This window comes from Nelusetta ayraudi, unplaced genomic scaffold (assembly GCF_046127955.1).
Source record: "Nelusetta ayraudi isolate G7.1 ecotype Tasmania unplaced genomic scaffold, CSIRO-AGI_Nayr_v1 ptg000131l, whole genome shotgun sequence".
Taxonomy (NCBI): Eukaryota; Metazoa; Chordata; class Actinopteri; order Tetraodontiformes; family Monacanthidae; genus Nelusetta; species Nelusetta ayraudi.
In genome coordinates this window covers 865,025-883,222 of record NW_027466181.1, presented here as the reverse complement: position 1 = coordinate 883,222, position 18,198 = coordinate 865,025, and the positions used below count along the sequence as shown (strand labels likewise).

Below are 18,198 nucleotides of genomic sequence, written 5' to 3'. Positions count from 1 at the left end.
CTGAGTTGCTACCCTTGTAAATACATGTTTTTGATTATTATTGTCATTTCTTTATTCAATGTATACAACGTTCATCCCAGTTAAGTATTACTTCATCAATGTGGGCATGCCAGTAGGAATGACCAAATGGCTCACATGGTTTGCCTTTCAACAGGACAGTGTTCTCTTTTCTAAAGGGAACCACACGTTACAGAGAAAAAAAAAGAAAAAAAAAAAAGATTGGGAAACACGGCGGTGTGCCGCAGGAAAACTAGAACTTTCCCAGCACTGTGACAGACCTCACGAGGTCACACGGACTAGATGGAATGGGCTGACGTACATAATTTATCTAACGCGTATTTACATTAACTCTGATTGACTGTACAAGGCACCCTCAACTACTTTCCCCCAACTGCCGCGGGTAGCCTGCGCACAATCAACACACTGAACAAACCAGCAGAAGTGGTAATACCAACGACTTTCACTTCGAGTACCATTCCTCGTCGCATAAAGCTCGTCAACGTTGGCCCCCTCGCAGGGAACTTCGTCAAACGACGTCAAAACTGGTCTCTGAATTCTCCCGAAAAACCTGACGCGGACTCGTAGTACATATTGATCAGATCGTAACGAGCCTCAGAAACACTGCGCTAGCTGCCTTTCATCAAGCTAGGTTTAAACCAGCGCAACGTTAGTTTTACTTAAAAAGAAAACATATATTACCTGCTAACGTTTGTGTAAAACAACCGTCGAGCTAACGTGACACTAAAATATTTTTTTTGCCTCTTCTAAGGAAAAATACTGACAGTCAATTGGACGTTAAGTAAGTGGAGTTAGCTCTCGGCTAGTGAAGCCATCCATTTGGCTACAGTTCTAGCGAGGAGCATTTAGCTCGGAGCTAAGCTATACATCTCGCTAGCCCGCTAGCTTGTTTACTGGCGACATTTGACATCCCATCATCCAAAGCAAGGCCAACGAGGTTTACGTTACCAGTCATAAACTGTCACGCGTGGAGTCGAGCTAATCGGACAAAGGAGATGACATGGGAATATATTTACCTGTGCCAAATTTTCAAGCCTTATTCCTGCGTTTGGAGTGATAGTCACTCTCTATCCCCTCCCTTGGATACTACAACGTCACAGAGCAGCACCGTGCGTGGTGAATTATGGGAAATTAAAAATCACCCCCAATGCTGATTTTTTAAAGCTTTTTTTTTTTTTTTTTTTTTTTTTTTTAGAAAGCTTAATAGTACACAACATTTCTGTATCTGAAACTATATTTTCATTTTTCTGTTATGTATGTTGTGTTATGATACAAAGCATACAATCACACAGAGAAAACAAACTGTTTCCAATTGTTTTATATACAAAAAACAAAAAGCCATGTGGACAGGAAAAACTGAATGCACTTCCTTTAAATAAAAAATACATACATTAAAAACTTATTTCTACAGATGCTCAATGATATACATTACAATAAACTTTGTCAATTGATAAGTGACAAAGATTTACGTGAAATTACTATCAGATAGGAACTATTATTTACAATAATTATACTCTGTGTCTTTACATGGAATCATTTAAAGATTAAAAAAATCATTTACGTTGATTTTAAATACTGGGCTGCAATTTATTTATTTTTTTAGTGTTCAGCATCAGCTTCAAGTCTAAACAGTTCATTGAGTCAAGAAGTGATGAAAAAATTCTTGAGTCCTCCTCTTTTCTGCAAGATCCTGCTTGTTTGGTGACTTTAGGAGCAAGGAGGCAAAAATGGTGGCTGTAGAAAGTAAAATAGAGGATTAAACAAAAAAAAAAAACAACAGCTTTTACTTAAAGCACAACATAACTACTAATTGAATTATAACATTATTTTATTCCACGTACGCACTCCATTCTTATTTTTAATTCTTGCAGATAGGCATATGGATCGCAACCTGAATCAATTCTTACCCAGTATATTGACATCTAATCGATTGCTGGCCGAGTTCTTCAACAGCTCACGCAGGAAAGCGGCTAAATAGTTAAACACGTTTCGATGGCACAGAGGTAGCATGGAAATGACCTGAGGAGAGGAGAAAGCAGAATTCAGTTTTACGGCACAACACATTTCGGAATAAATGAGAACCGAGCAGCGATGGACGGCAGGTTTTTTTTTCTTACTCACTCTCTCACACTGACTGGCATTAGCGCAGCTCTCCAGGCACTGCTGGTAAAAGGAAAAAGGAACCACCGGCTCCGGGAGGGCGTCTAGGAAGAGAAGCAAGGCTTCGGCAACTGAGTGGTTGCTGCCAGCTGCGTATCAACACTCAGTCAAGGACACAACACTGTAGCAGAATGGGCACGTGACCAAATGCATGACAACAATCAGCTCCAGCAGCTTAACTCAGTGTCTTAAAATGAAGAGAGATGATATTTCTGCCCTGGCGCGTAAACGACAAATGCATTCTGTAAGGAAAATCACTGCGTTTCAATGACAGAGTGGCGCTAATACAGGCACGTCTGTTCTCTTCTTTCAAGCACAACAGTCCATCGATGAGAGGCCGTGGGGTTCTATTTCACCTGCTCATCATTTAGTAACACTGGTTTCTTAAATGCAAATCCATGCAATCCATCAAGTTGGCAGAATACTGTTAGCTTAGACTTGGAGGACTGGATAAGAATGTTCAGCTCTACAGATAGTATATGGATGGATGTGATTGGTAAATAAATCCAACAGTTTACTTTATTCCAACAGTATATTTAATTACTGGCAATTATTTATTTATTTATTTATTTTTAATGAAAAATATATTTTTTTCCCCCTTCAAAATTTTGAGCATTATGGCACAAGTCTAAAAAGGATACACAGAGAATCTGCCATGCCAGTGTCCAGGCAGTCCCTTATGTCTGCAAATTCACTGCGGAGTCCTGGTTGCTGAAATATGTCTTCCTGCAAACAAAGGATACATTTTTTTTTTCTTGTTAGAGAGAAATAGCTTCATTACCATCAAATATACCTGGGCAGAAAAGACACAACAAAACAAAAAATGCAGCAGACATGATAAAACAACGCCTGCAAACAGTATTTTAAAACCTTAGGAATACATTCCGGTTCTTAAATGTATGCAGTCGTTCAAATTTAAATGTCCAAAAAGGGAGACGAAGTGAAAAGAAGGACAAAACAAGAAAAAGACAAACGGGCAACACATTTTCTGACCTGTTTGACGGCACTGCGGAACAAGTGATCCACCATCATCCACAGTTCTTTCGGGATGTCGAGCTGCTTTTCAGTGGCGCTGTCAGGCGTCTCAGCCTGGAGCTGAGAGCAAAGACAACTTGCTAAGTCGACACAGGCTCAGTGTTTCCACCAGCTCACAACAGTCAGCCGCCTTAAAACACCCCCGCAGGTGTCGAGCCTCACGTGCCGGCGTGAAGCAAAGAAACACGACAGATCGCGCAGAGGAGGTGGTGCACATGGATGGAAATGGTCCCGCTCACCAGCTTCCTGAGGATCTCTGCCGGCGTGTCCTGGATGGGCTCCCTCATCTGACACAGGGAGCGGATGGAGGTGCCGAAGCAGCTGGGCAGGTAGTTTCCCGTCACGGAAATGAAGTAGTCCTTGCCGCGCTCCAGGTGGAGCACCAGGATCTCCTCGATTTGCTCCTTGCCCGAGTTGAGATCGGGAGCCGTCGAGCGGTTCACGAAAACCTCCAGGTCGATGTCCACAGTGGCGCCTGGAGACGGAGACAAATGAACAACACTGCTAAAATGTAAAAACTGATGTAATGTAAAGTAGCGTAACGCCACGTAACGTAAAAGGAGCCGATGCGTGCTGCTCAATCAGACTATGTGCACTTGAGCTGTGCGTTTTTGTATGGCACTGAGAAATCGCCTGGTGTAGACGTGAAACCCACCCTGAGCGACAAAGCCTTTGTGGGGGTTCGCCGTCAGCCACGGCTTGCAGTAGGTGGGCTCGTTGGGCTTCTGGATGAACTCAAACTGGCAGGGGACTTGTCCGTCGTTGAAGAGGCTCAGTTTCTCCGCCTGGTGCTGCATGTACTTCACATTCTTAAAGTGGAACTGGGGCAAAACAAAGGAGGATTGTGACCTTTTAGCTCAGGCAGCTGGAGATCAACAGACAGCGTTACCAGCAATAGTGAATGATGCTGCAGTCATTAAATCAACCAAATAAGTTACAATTGATTACAATGTATGTGCCGTGCGTGTCACAGAGGTGTCTAAAATCACACAGCAGTGTGACTGACAGCTGAGAGATGTTACCTCTTGCTTCGACAAGGTCATGGACGGAATGCACTCATTCTCCATTTTGTCTATATTGCGAACAATCTCTTCAAAGGTCCGTTTGTACACCTCGCTATTTATTCTCTTGATCTGCGGGGACAGAAAAGAAAGGAAATATTGTCGCTCTTCCACTTATAAGTTTGACAGGATTTTTTAAAAATGCGGCACACTTTAAATTTGGAATAACATTCAGAAATTCCAGAAGAGGCGGTCCAAAGACTGATTCCTCACCCCGGTGAGCAGGAGGGAACTGACGGGTTTGTGGTCGCTGGTCTTCACAGCCATGTGACTCTGATAATGCTGCTGCCTGATGTTCTTTCCTCTCCACAGGATACGGTCACACCATGCAGGTGCGCGACACTTTTCGCTGCATGAGGAGAGGGAGGCAGAAAATCATGGCAAAATGTGCTTGTCAAAAAACACAGCGCTGGCACCTTCTTCAAATTCAGCAAAAGTGTCTCTGCAGCGAGTCATTTTTTTTTTTTTTTTTTTTTTTTCTTTTTCAAAACAGTGTGCAAGAGCAGGAAACATAACAGTGTTGCAACTGTGAGGAATGTCTATTGTTAATATTAACCGACGGCGGCGCCCTTAATGGCATTATTCAGTCAATGGCAAACCACCAGTTTGTCGTACTTCCCTAAAAATAACTATGGAGCACTTTTTAAGCTCTGGGCTTTTTCTCCACTGGGCCTGCGAGAGAAGTTACCTTGTATCCCATTTGTCAGAGCCGGTGTCGTACTTGTAGGTGGGCTGGAAATTGATCTCTCCCTCCACAAAGCCGACAAACACAGCTTCCTCATCGATTTGCCTCTTGAGCTGAGGAGCACATGGATGGAGCTGCTTAGTGCCTCCACTCGCGGACGTGTGACGACAAGGCATGCAGAATATTCAACAAAAACAGAGAACTGAGCGTGACGGATGTTACCTGGTCGTAGTTTAGCAGCATTTCAAAATCTTTCTTGCTGATGAGCTCCTTCACGTTATCGACGTCGAGCTCGCTAATCCTGTAGTTCAGGTCACCGATCCATAAGATGATGCTGGTGAGGAAGAGCAGAGTGGAACTAATGTCTGAGGACTTGTTGAGTTCAGGACATCAAAAAATGGAATTTAATAGAAAATTGATTTTCAACGACTTCATTTTGCAGAATAACATTTGCATTGCGCCTCATAAACCTGTTTGATAAACACCACGACAGCATGTAGAGTATTCCAAGAGTCTTACTCGTGCTTCATGATGGTGAGCGGAGAGCGTGTCGGGTCAAACTGGCGAAACTGGAGGCGACTGCAAATGTCCCTAAAGTCCTGATTCCGGCGCTCGAATTCTTCAATGTGTGCGGCCAGGTGAGAGTTGACCACGCAGATATCCGAGTTGTGGAAGCGGAAGCGGATGGCCACGGCTCCCTTGTTGCCCTGTGATAAACACAGAAAACCATATGAGAGGCCACCAATTTATGCAGTCACACGATAAAACAGCGGCGCAGTAAGACAAACACTGACACGCACGGTGCTTCTGCCGCGGTGCACGGCGCTTTTGTCGAGGGCAATTTGTTATCTGAACACTGCGATTGTTAAAAACGGCGTTTGGTGAAGACCATAAACCGGCATCTTATTACTGCAGGGAGAGAGTCGCCCTCTGAAAGGCCTCTACTGGTCACCGGCCAGCACTTTGCTGTAACCCGCAGTGACTGCAAAGTAAGCAAAGCCACAAATGAACAAAAAGGAACTTAGTCTGCGACAGAACGTGAGGAGTGAGCCACACATGTTAAATGCAGAAGCGTCCTCGACTTCATGCGTCGATGAGAAATTAAAACATTTGTCTGTATTAGGAGTGTAATTTTTTTTTCTTCCATTATAAATTCCGGTATGACACTGCAAGCCCCCTGTTAAGGAAACTCTGCTGCAACTGTAAAAAGGCTTGTTTAAAACGTGGTCTCTGTAGCTGTGACACCAGGAAGTTTGATCTGATGTTTGTAAACATTCAATTCTTACCTAAGTAAAATTATGTCATTTTTAACCCCCATTAACCTTGTAGTACCTCCTGGTCTCGTGAAGGACTACATAACTATTCATAGTACTTTTCTTTTCTGTGGTTCTCACACAACATATTCACTCTCAAAGCATCTCTGGCATCAGCAGCATCCCTGATACAATACGTGTATTTACGGCTAAAGGTTGTGTTTTTGAAGATAAGAGTGTATTTCTTCACTGCCCTCAGCCTCATAGGCTCACAGTGGGCCATTTGTATATTGTTACACAATCGCTGGCACAACTATTTAAAAAAATAAAAAGGTCAGGAGCACTCACACGTGTCACAGGAAAGCCACACGCTGCACAAAAACCTAAACTGGTGCTAGCAGTTATTGACATGCCTCAGACCACCGACTAATTTTGCAGGTTTTAATTTATTATCCAGGTTATTGCAAATGTTACAACAGAATTAAATCCAAAGCTATCAATTACATCTGTGGTAGTAGTTAAGGCTGCAGTGCAGATGTATACACGACTCCACAAAAATAGGTTTGAACCTCATATACTGTCAAAACGTTTTTGATAATTGCTCCAGATTTGATGAACTGAGCAAACAAACAACTTTTGGAAACAAATAACACAAACAATAGAGGCCTAAACTCGTGTATCGTGCTGTATATTTAGAAGAAAAAAAAAAAAAAAACCTTACCATTCTTCCCATGATGCCAGTGCCCACACATTCAGCCTCCACATCCGAGATAAACTCTGCGTGCTCCTTCTTCACATAGAAAAGGAGCATGATGCCCACCAGACGCACCAGTTTTACCTGCGGAACATTATGAGATTAAATGTCATATGGGATAAAAATCATGTTTGCCCATTAAATGTCTCGAGTTTATTCTAATGGCTTCTTCTTGTCTCATTTATTGCTGTACTTTCATTGTGCTCCAGTGAACTTTACTACCATCTGCTGGACTTTATGAAGAACTGATGGAGTATTGGGATGGAAAAAAATGTTGATGAGAAGGCTGTAAACAGAGTACTGTATTTAAAAAAAGACAAGTTTTATTCCTACAATGCTGCAACTAAGCAAACAAAAGCTGAGCAGTCGAGCATGTTACGTACATGTAGCAGCATGCAGTTTTACATTCAGTTGTGTAAAACAACTGTGTGCAGCACAGTATCACTAACGGATTAGAAGTGTCTGCCTTAGTTTGTGCACTGAAAGTGGATGAAGAGATTAACAGTACCACAAAGAGGAAGGGGAAACCAATAGTGCAGAGTCAACAGTGAGGGAGAGGGGAAATTCTTAAAGCAGTGAAAATGTAACTAGGGCTGTAACTAACAATTATTTTAGTTGTCGACTTACTAATGATTATTTTCTTTATTTTCACTACCTATTTTGAACTCCTGTTTAACCTAACGCTGAACTCTTTATACCTGTGTTATACTGTTTTACTCAGACAGCATACATTTTTAAACAAATACAACAAAATAATGACACACAAAGCACGTATCTGTGACATAGTTGCTATATTTTTCAACGTAAAATATATATTAAAGGTTACATGCAAAGCTTGTTATAGGTAAATAGCTTAAACAGATTTCTTACAAGTTATATATCGAATTAATATGCCCTAAATAACAAAGTTGATAAGTGATAAGAATAGTAGTGTTACAATTCAGTATAGACGCTAGTATTGACAGGGTCACTAATTACTGCCGTAAAGTAGCATTTACCCAAGTGAACTATCGTTCGCTAAGCTAGCTCCATGATTCTCCGACGTGCGAAAAAACGTATTATGCACTTGCGTCATAGGCTGATGATTAATTAACAAACAAGCATGTCATTTAAAAGAAAATACATCTACGAAGTATCTATCATCGACGTTATTTGTGAACTCCTCTCTGCGGTGCGTGACGCTACAGCGACTGCGTTGATGGTGTTCGCGTATCGCCGGAGTGCTACGCAGGAATGCTAGGTGAGCCGCACAGAGTTTGCACCTAACGTGTTTCGCTGCTTCGTTTCCTATGAAATAGACACTTTGGGTGGAAGTTTTCGAGTTTTTTTTTTTTTTTTTTTAAGAGAAGAAGCTGTTCCCTGGTTTTGCAGGATGTAAACAACGAGCGACACTGCCACCCTCAGCGCCCAGTATTGCACTGCAGGCACAAATAAGCACGTAGCGGTTGCAGTGTGGTTTTATCATTCAGCCTTTTACAATAACAATAACACGACGCGTCAACGCTTGGATTTTCACGTCAATAAATTTATGTCGTCGATTTAACCGATTACGTCGACTAATCGACTAATCCTAAATATAACCTTTCAAATCCAAAAGCTGGCTAGAACACAGATATCAAGGGAGCACCTCCATTGGGGGTGGATTCAATAAACCGTGGATAGAATAATCACACCCCTAACCTAATGTCAATGTTCTGAGTGTTCTGAGGGGAAACACAACTGTAAACATAACACAATATCACAATAAAATGCAGCACTGAAAAAAAAAATTAAAAAAAATACTGTGCCAGCAAGGAGACTACAAACACTTGTGCAGCATAATTCAGTTATTATCTGCATAACAGCATGAAGTGAAGGCGCAAATGTTGAGAGAGAAATCAAAGACTCCCTTACTGAGGCATACTTGGCACCTGGATGCAAGGCTTCAGACACAGCCTTCGTCCACTCCAGCTCTTTGGGTGTGTCATTGAAGAAGAAAGCCTCCTTGCTGAGGTCGAGCTCCTGGAAACTACAGAGAAGAACAAAATGGTTCTTTCTTTCTTTCTTTAAAAAAAAAAAAAAAATGATTCATACGTCAAACTTTGCTCGGTATTTTTATAGTCTTCTTAAAACTGGTTCAACTTTTAAACGGCAGAGTGATAAAGGCTTTCAGGATGAGTGGGCTCGGAGCGCTGAACGTGTGGGTGGCAATGTTCTCCTGTTCAAAACAGGATTAATGCTGCCAAAGGTTCCTGCAGTACATGCCCGTCTATGTGACAGGATTATGGGAAGGACTTCTGAGCTATGAAGAGTAGAACGGAAGAGCATGAAGAGTAACAGAACTCACCCCACACAATACATGTCAGGAGGGCGTTCTGTGCACTGGAGCCACGGACTGAGACATTCCTTGGGCGTCTGACCGTTGACATTGTAAGTGCCGAGAAAAAAGCTGCAACAGAACACGGCACAAGACCACAGAGGAGAAAAATATGAAAATAAAATACGTGTCAGATGGTCCAATGGTGTGGAAGTTTGTTGAAAAAGGCAGAAATTTTTATTAGCATATTGAACGAAGCCTCAGATCTTGAACGAGGCTGATTCGGAATTATTCAGATGAATTGGTCTTTCAGTAGCGGCCATCACGGCATTTAGGCAGCTGCTGCACAGGGGCAACATGGAATTATTTTGCTGCAGGTCCAATCCCAGAGATTGCATGTTCTCCCTGTGTCTGCAAGGGTTCTCTTCAGGTACTCCGGTTTCCTCTCGTAGTTCCAAAACATGCATGTGTGGCAAATTGAGAACTCTATGTTGGCTGTAGTAGTGGGTGCCAGTGTCTTTCTATGTGGCCCTGCGATAAACTGGCGACTTGCCCAGAGTGTAACCTCGCCTTCGCCCTGTGAGAGCTGGCGCAGGCTTCAGCATCCTGCGAAGCAGGGAAGCAGTAATAAAAAAAAAAAGAAAAAGAAAAAGAAAAAAAAGGATGAACTAATACTAAGGACCAGCAGGGGGAAGTTTTATAAACGTTGCAAATCAATAAAGAGAATAAGAGCACACTGCACAGGGATGTTTACATGTGATGTAGAAAAGAGAAATACATAGCACTGTGTGGTGAGCGGGTTCAGACGATCGTTTTTCCGAGAAAGCAGCGCTGCCTTTCGCAGGGAGTGCAATGCACAGAAATACCCGTGGATGCTGACTCAGTCTTTTTACATAACACTTCCAGGATTCACACTGGGCTTACAGTTACAGTGTGGGCTCACAGTGTCCCTGCTCAAGCTGCTTTACCAACTGCCGTTTATTCAAATAAACTGCATGTTCAGATTGGAATTTACACATGGAGGTTTACAGGCCTTCATAGCTGTTTATTAAAGTAAAAAGTGGGAAAATGCAATATTATAACAGGAAGTAAAAGCTATAATTACTAACACAAATAACTCATGAATAAAAACGGTTATACAAGCCACTAAATACAAAAGTAAATGAAGACTAAAAACATTACTGGAAAGTGCATCGAGCTTGTTGCTTCAGAATATTCACCCTGCTGAAGCACATGACAAATGCACACGACAACAGCGTAAGACAAGACTCAAAGCTTTTAAACTAGTCTTGAAATAAGAACTGGTGCGATACCTGAAGTCCTCCAGGTAGGTGTAAAGGTCCTCATTCTTCAGCAGCTCGCATCTGATTAGATTGTCACGGAGGCCGAACTGTGGCATGGCCAGTATCTGAGCTTTATTAGACGGGGTGTGGCTGGAGGAGCGCACCAGATCGTCACGCTCCTCTCGACTGGATATGCTCTGACTGGGGGAAACAGAGCAGGGTGTTATTGGAGTCAGACCAAGATAGAAGCACAGACACAGAACCACCGTGCGACCGCCTGTCTGCACATGCAGCAAAAAGCCCCGATGTGCGCTCTATACTCGAGTAGTACTGTGCAGTAATCACTCCACATTCAGGAGACGCACAACTAACTGCATCAAGCCATAATCTCCAAAACTCAGAGAAAAGATATAATCACAGTCACACCACTGGGCTCCAGACCAACAAGCTAATGTACAGTACTTCCATTTCCATGCAGTCAATATGGAGTGGGGCTGAGCGGAGGGGGAGAAATATTATACGCCGACGTATCTTCCAGGAATATTATGCAACTAAACTCCATCACAGGCTTTATTTCAAGATGTCAATGTTTGTTTTTAAACAAAAAACAAAGTTAAATTCATTTTTAACATCTATAACTTAAGCAAAAGAAGAATATGATAATATATGAAAAAATACAATAAAATACGATAGATAATATGTCTGTTTTTTTTTTTTAAATAAAAATATACTTTGTATTAGTGTATGTTTAAAGGTGCATTTCATATTCACTATAGTCAACATTTATAGTCATTTGTACCACATTTATAAAAATATAGAGTAATACTTTCTTCATTCAAAGACCTTGTACATAAAAAAAAAAAAGACAAATGCCTTACCCATCTGTGACAGACGGTGCTTTAGACATACGTGTGGTCCCATTAGATCCTTTTTCCCTTTCCAAAGATCCCTTTTTATCCAATCCTGATTTCTCTGTTTGGAAAGATAAACGGTAGGAGGATGAAATGCCTACCTAACAAATGACATGAGACAAAAGTCAGCACTGTGGAAAATGACAATAATTAAGTTGTGTGGGAAATTCTTCTGATCCTAAATAATAATCAACTTGTTTTGCCAGCAAAAGGCTCTGAGTCACCGTCTCCGCCAAAAGTCTTTGCATCAGCATTTCTGTAAAAGCCGTCAATGGTTTTGACATTTAAGGACGAGGGTCAAGTAACAACAACTTAAAAAAAAAAAAAAAAAACACTCAATATACACTAAAAGAATATTGTGCTATTGATATAACTTTAACATCTGCCTTGGATAAACCAAGAGTTCAAACATCTCAGTATCAGACTGAGAACACGAAACATCAAGAAGTCACAAAAAACAAAAACATATTGTGAAAATAACAAGTCAAGTCTCACTTATCATTCTCAATGGAATGTGGCCACAGTGCGGCAAGTTATTTTTGTTACACCGTCCTGTGTGCAAAGACTGAGTGCACCGCACGAGACAGCAGTGCCCCTGAGTTGAGCTGCTTTTTAGGCTTGCTAGACTGAAAGGTTCAGATCAGGTTTTCTGAAAGTGGATTTAAATAGGCTCCATAATGAGTACACATGCACACACGAGCCCACAAGCAGAGCATGGAATGACTCAAGCAATGAGAAAAAAAAGCCACCCAACATGAAGAGGAAGAATACCTGATACTTTGGACAAAAAAAAAATATTGTGCAATACAACACGTTTAATTCCTGAACACAGAAAATGTTCACGCTGCAACATCATACAACTTATGATCATTTCAGAGCAAGTTAATAGTCCAAACGGCTTTCACACACACTTACATTTGAGATCTTTGTTAAAGCAAACAACAAAATAGAAAACGCAAGACAGTCAGCCAAAGAAAATAACGTGGCAGCTTGTTTGAATAAGGAAAAGCACCAGCTATCTGAGACATGCCTCTTGGAGTGAGCATGGGAATGCTACATTTACAGGTCAAACAGAAAAAAACAACAACACGTGACTACAAACTTGACACTATTCTGAGTTGACCTGTGGAATAAAGCAGCAGTCTAGCAGCTTGAATTTTCAACATTTAAACTTTGTAACAATTCATCAACCTTGACCAACATGTGTGTGTGTGTGTGTGTGTGTGTGCCCATGAGTTTGCATCTGCAAACAGTATCATCATCATACCAATCCTTCCACAAAGCAAATATTCAGTTACTATTCAAGGTACCAGTTTGCAAAATGTTGCTGCTTTCCTAACATGTAAAAGCATGCCAGCATGTTTTTTTTTTTGCATTAAAGTTTTTAAACTAAAAGAAACCAACTGTAACAACTTAAAAACTAAAATGCATGGGAATGAAAACTCCTCACTTAAGATAATTTGATGAGTTTCATTCGTAGTTTCCTGTTAGTGTCCAAGAAAGCATGCATCCATGCAAGGAGCCTGACTAAAGCCATATAGTGGATCACATTGGAGTGAATGTTTGCTTGCAAACAGACTGTATTACATACATAATAATAAAAAAAAACTCATCCAGTCTCAGATCCATCAAAGTTCATGAATGGCAATACCTTTGAAGTGGGCACAGCTGCACAAAGGTCGACATTATGCAACTTCCCATGAGTACCAATGGAATACAGCTGAACTATTTTTTTTGCACTGCAACCTAAGACAATATAAATACACTGCTGATTTAGAAAAAACAGTTTAACAATAACAATAAGGTCTTCGTACATTCTAACAGACTTAAAAGAAACTTTTAGGCTTTGAGGCCAGGGCGGGCTTCGAACCCCAGACTCCCGGGTACTAGCAATGCGCACTTAACCATTCGGCCAAAGGGATATCAGGGAGCACGATCAATTGGAGGCATAGTGACAGGACCGCCACTGTCACACCTCGCATGATCCTGTGGCAAATGAGCAGCGGAGGAAGTCTGACACTTGTGCACAGACACTGAAACAGCCCTACATTTCAAGAGGAGTTTTAGGAGGACTTTCGTTATTTGCATCAGAAGCCGCCAGCAGGTGGCTCGCAGACACACAGCGAGACTTGAATCAGTAATCAAGTGGGGTTACTTCGTTCGCCGCTACACCTTTCTGAACCGCCGCTGTTAGCGAGCGTTTCACACCAACCTCATATCAACGTAGGACACTAATTACCAACGACACACGCGTCACGACTTCCTACATATTTTTTTGGTCGAGTAAACGTCTGAACCTCTGGCTGCTCGGGCTAAAGTTAGCATCTCAGTCACGGACTAACTTGCTCTGACGGTCTTTCTCAACACAAACGCTAGCCCGGAGGCTAGCCGATCAAAACAAGACTCAACGAAATCGAACGACACGAGAAAGTCACTTTACACAACCACGACAAGGAAACAAACGTATTTTTCTCATTACCCGATTCTCTCATCACATTAGACATCTCCCTGCACCGCCCTCGAGCATTCTGCTACCGAGAAGCAATGTCCAAGCCCGTTTGAGACCTGCCCATGCTATCACCGCGGGAGGCGGAGTTTAGCAAAGAACTGGGCAGACCCAGGAATGCACGCGCTGAACAATTCTCGGCTATGCAACGCGCGTAACCGGAAATGCTTCATTGCGTCGGCGCTTCAACAGGAAGTGAAGCTCGTAAACTCTAACTGCAAGTAGAAAGGATAATAATAAGCATGTCAAAGTTTCAATAAATTCACTTGAAATAAAATGTTATCGCAAAGAAAAAACACAAAAGGGGGGATTTGTGTATTTTGTCAGAGAAGCGAACTGGAGGATTTTAATATGATGTTTGCTTTATGTACTCTATGTTACTGCCACAGTCCATAAGGCCATTCTTAACACATTCTGTCCTGAGAACACAATTAATTGCCAAACTGGCTTGGCTCTTAGAAAAAAAAACAACCAAAAAACAAAAATGAGCTCCACTAGCATGCAAGTTCTTCTGTGGCTTTTTGCGTAGAGGTAACTGGTGCACTTTGACCAATCTGAGGCAGTTCTCATCATCTATACCATCTGCTTCCTGCTCTCATCTGCTTCCCTTTTAAAGTGCAGTACATAATGGCACAATTACTTGAGATAAAATAGATATGACTGCAATCTATTTAGACACCCCAGGTCTGTTATAGTAAAGTCTATGGCTTCTATAAAATACATTAGATAGGACAATATTATTACACACCCCATTGCAGGCGATGACTTACAGTACTTCGTAATGTACAGTATGTTGTAAAAGGGACAGCGGTGACTTGCCTGTTAGTGAATTTGTTACAACATCAGAGGGATGAGCCAAGTACACTCAACAGAAGCAGTGTTGGCACAACCACCCAGTTTTGTCATGCAATTCTTTAATGCAGACTTTGATATGTGTGTGGTTACTGACACTATTAAATCAGAAACACTGAGCAAATATTTACCAACCATCTTTCGCTGCCTATTGCATGAATAATTCTTAATCTATTTTAAAATAGCGGTAGTTTAAGAGATGGAGTTCAATGGAATATGCTACTTTCCTCAAACAGAACTGGGGTCACAAACCTGTTTTCTTCTGTTGATTTAGTCTAGTTCGCGCCGTCCCTAAGGGAGAAAGTGCCTGTTGGACAACTCCTTGGCTTTTTGCGGATCTCTGGTATTTGTTTAGCCACTCGAATTTGGGCACCTCTGTGGGAGACTTGAACACATCTGAATAGAGGTACACAGAGGGGAAGAAGAGAAGAAAATTCTGATGAGATGCTGTTAATAAGGTTGAAATGTTCAAGATATTCTCATTCTCAAATGGACACATCACTCCTGTGTTCTGTTGTGTCATACAGAATAACAGTTAATATGTGCTATCAGAGTGCACTGTTTCAATTTCCTTTGCTTACCTTTGCTGCTCTTACTCTTCTTTTTCAAAACAGAGACCTTATTATTTAATCCATCCATCACTTGTTTTGCACAGAGGTTTAAAAACCTTTGCGGCTCACAGGGGGGAATCACCTCGCGCAGCGCAAGTGTAACACATCCCTAATGAAGCAGGCTGTCCATGCTGCAGTGACCGGCTCCATTCGTACACACAGAATTCCTCAATTAAAAGGCAGAGAAATTGAACTGAATTTGGACGTCGTTCATAGTTCCCACTTGCTCTGAGTGAGACAAACTACACTGAGCGCCATCCAAGCTCCGCCCCTAATTGTCGGTATAAGTCAGTAAGTTGTATATCCGGTAACTGACAGATAAAATGACAGAGCATGATAGAACTTTTTTTTTTTTTCTTTTTTCTTTTTTTACTTTATAAACTGGCTTAAGTTATGAGCTACACACACCTTTTACGGTTTCTGTCCTTTATCAAAACACAAATTAAAAAACAACTTGGGTTGCAGAAAACAGCCTGAGACGTAAAGGATGTGTTTTGCCACTCAATTTCACCTCAAGGGATATTTAGACTGGCTGGGCAGGTTTTTCCCCAAAGTGATAATGAAAGATCAGTAGTACTGTCTCACAAAGGTGTATGTCATATTTGTTTCAAGGCCGCAATTATACATACGGGAGGAAACAAATGATCATTTGGGTATAGAACTGTGCACCTGATCCGTGTAAAAAACATAAATAAAGGTTCCTAAAAGTACTAGTACTAGAAGTTGGCTGTGTTTTTTGACCTACCGCTCCATGCTCTGTTCACCTCACTCAGGAAAAGTCGCGAGTGGGACCCAAAAGGAAGTTTGAGCTCTAACTCTTCTTCCTGGTAGCTTATTCTTATTCTGGTGTCACCACCTACAGACAAAATGTTAAAACAGGGAATCAATGGAATGCATAACATTCCTGTAAGGCTCCTTTGTGTAGCATATTGTAGTGGAAAGTGGAACCAAAGAGGAAATGAGTGTGACTCACCCACAACTGCAAGTTCCTCTGGTGAGGACACTACAACGTGAGTGGGAAACATGTTGAAATGTTTATGAGACATGCTACCATCATGAAAGAATTCAGCTATTATGATGCACAACACACAACTCACCTTCCACAACAGCAAAGTCGAGGGAGATGGGAATGATACCCTCCAGTGACACGTCATCAGCAGTGATAGCCATCCTTCGATGGGTATAAATAAAGATTCTGTAAAACATGTATAGAAAATCATTGTGAAAACAGTTCTCACATAAGTGCACATGCACGGCTACACACACAAAAACATTATGAGTCATAAATAATGCACGGAATAGTAAGACTCTTCTGATATGCAACTACATTTGCAGTCCTTAACAATTACACCGTTAAGTCGATTCGATCCTCTCCGTCCAAAATACTCACGCATGCTCTCTAGTGCACTCCACCAATCCCAGCAGCCTGCTCTCTGTAACGTTATCGCAGAGGACCTCACATTGGACGGCATGTTCAAAGTTAAAGAGAAATACATATCACTCACAAAAGGTAACTAACAGAACAATGGGAAATGTCTTTTTTTCCATTGCAATGTCACATTCACATGTGCACGCCTGCATTTAAGGATCTATTTTTAATTTCAAACAAAACCGGAACGAGTGAACTCGCAATTGACAACGTCCACTAGTGTCGCAATGCTGCTACCTTGTGGTCAAAGGTTTTATTACAGTCGTTGGATCGTTTCCACGAGAAGTCACACCCGAACTAAAACCACACTAGTTCTTTCAACAACATCTATTTACTGATCGGATTTAAATCAGATCCACATGCGTCGAGGAGACTGTTTACAAATGGCAATCTGACCTAGTTTCGATCTTTACAGGCCTCTTTCTCCGAGCTGTCTTGTCTCTTTCGTCCAACTGAGTTCTAAATCGGCACCGCAGCAGCTCCTTAAAATTCCGAGACACACACGCTCCCAAAACAGACAAACAAACAAACAAACAAACAAACAAAAAAAACAGCACACGCGACGACAAGGATACGATGGTGCAGATTTCTCCCTTTTCCAGAGTTTCGTGAATTGCGACGGACTGGTCCATGGTGTGGAGAAGACGGAGATACTTTCCCGTGAAGACGCCTGCTCGTCTGTCCCTGTGCTCGACCTGCAAGAGTTCTCCTTATATCCCCTTTAGCGGACGAGCGCGAAGGTTCGACTCCGCTGCGGCAGCGCACAGTCCAACATTATTCCCTTTTTCTGAGCCCCCCCAGATGGGTCGCCTCTGGACCCGTGGCTGCCACGCACTCCCTCCGAATCGTTCGGTGAACCCACTCTGACGTCACACGTGGGCGTTCACCTCCCTCTCTCGCGATCAACTCGCCCTGCTCCTCGCTCCTGACTAATCCAAGTGGATTATTCTCCCAAAAGAGTGGTGTGAGTTGACTAATTTTCTCACACTGCATTCACTCTATTTAAAGCCTTTACACTCTTTTGGTGAATTTACACGGTTGTCTGGTGTATTAGTGCTTTATAATTGCTAACAAACAACAACAACTACTACAAAACAGAAAAGAAACTATAGCCAACTCCAAAACATTCTTAGTTCCTCTTATTTTTGCAGCCAGCAACTGTGTAAAATCCACTTCACCATTCCCCCCTGACAGCAGTGTGGGTCTCTGACCTGTCAGAGAGATGCACAGGAAAAAACAATCCATAACCTTTGCTTGTTCTGTTTTTGTGATGTTACAAAGGGTGCAAACACCTCTCTCAGGTTTGTAACAGCTCCTCCAGTTCGAAGTGATCAGTCAACCCCC

The 18,198-nt window shown here is 41.9% G+C and overlaps 1 protein-coding gene across 4 annotated transcripts; it reads right to left on the bottom strand.

Annotated features, from left to right (window-relative positions):
• Positions 1 to 1,318: 1,318 nt before the first annotated feature.
• Positions 1,319 to 16,967, bottom strand: inpp5b (inositol polyphosphate-5-phosphatase B). Of its 4 annotated transcripts, XM_076050951.1 has the most exons (22): positions 16,816 to 16,967; positions 16,523 to 16,620; positions 16,399 to 16,428; positions 16,171 to 16,281; positions 15,067 to 15,210; positions 11,424 to 11,517; positions 10,576 to 10,746; positions 9,293 to 9,394; positions 8,860 to 8,974; positions 6,934 to 7,050; positions 5,479 to 5,666; positions 5,182 to 5,293; positions 4,963 to 5,072; positions 4,488 to 4,623; positions 4,236 to 4,346; positions 3,869 to 4,034; positions 3,453 to 3,688; positions 3,172 to 3,267; positions 2,820 to 2,904; positions 2,140 to 2,267; positions 1,926 to 2,037; positions 1,319 to 1,752 (listed from the first exon to the last, which is right to left on the bottom strand). In XM_076050951.1, the coding sequence occupies exons 2-22, from the start codon at positions 16,593 to 16,595 to the stop codon at positions 1,652 to 1,654; spliced, it is 2,538 nt and encodes an 845-aa protein (XP_075907066.1). In that variant the 5' UTR covers positions 16,596 to 16,620; positions 16,816 to 16,967; the 3' UTR covers positions 1,319 to 1,651. The 4 variants fall into 4 exon arrangements, with proteins under 4 accessions (XP_075907066.1, XP_075907067.1, XP_075907070.1 ...); XM_076050952.1 differs by lacking the exons at positions 16,171 to 16,281; positions 16,399 to 16,428; positions 16,523 to 16,620; positions 16,816 to 16,967 and adding an exon at positions 15,396 to 15,661; XM_076050955.1 differs by lacking the exons at positions 15,067 to 15,210; positions 16,171 to 16,281; positions 16,399 to 16,428; positions 16,523 to 16,620; positions 16,816 to 16,967 and adding an exon at positions 13,936 to 14,090.
• Positions 16,968 to 18,198: the final 1,231 nt, after the last annotated feature.

Coding starts and splice junctions, on each gene's coding strand:
- inpp5b (XM_076050951.1), bottom strand. CDS start 16,595: ATGGCTATCACTGCTGATGACGTGTCACTGGAGGGTATCATTCCCATC. Junction 11,518..15,066: donor AAATCAACAGAAGAAAACAG/GTTTGTGACCCC, acceptor CTTTCCAAACAG/AGAAATCAGGATTGGATAAA. Junction 4,624..4,962: donor TCTGACAAATGGGATACAAG/GTAACTTCTCTC, acceptor CTCCTCATGCAG/CGAAAAGTGTCGCGCACCTG.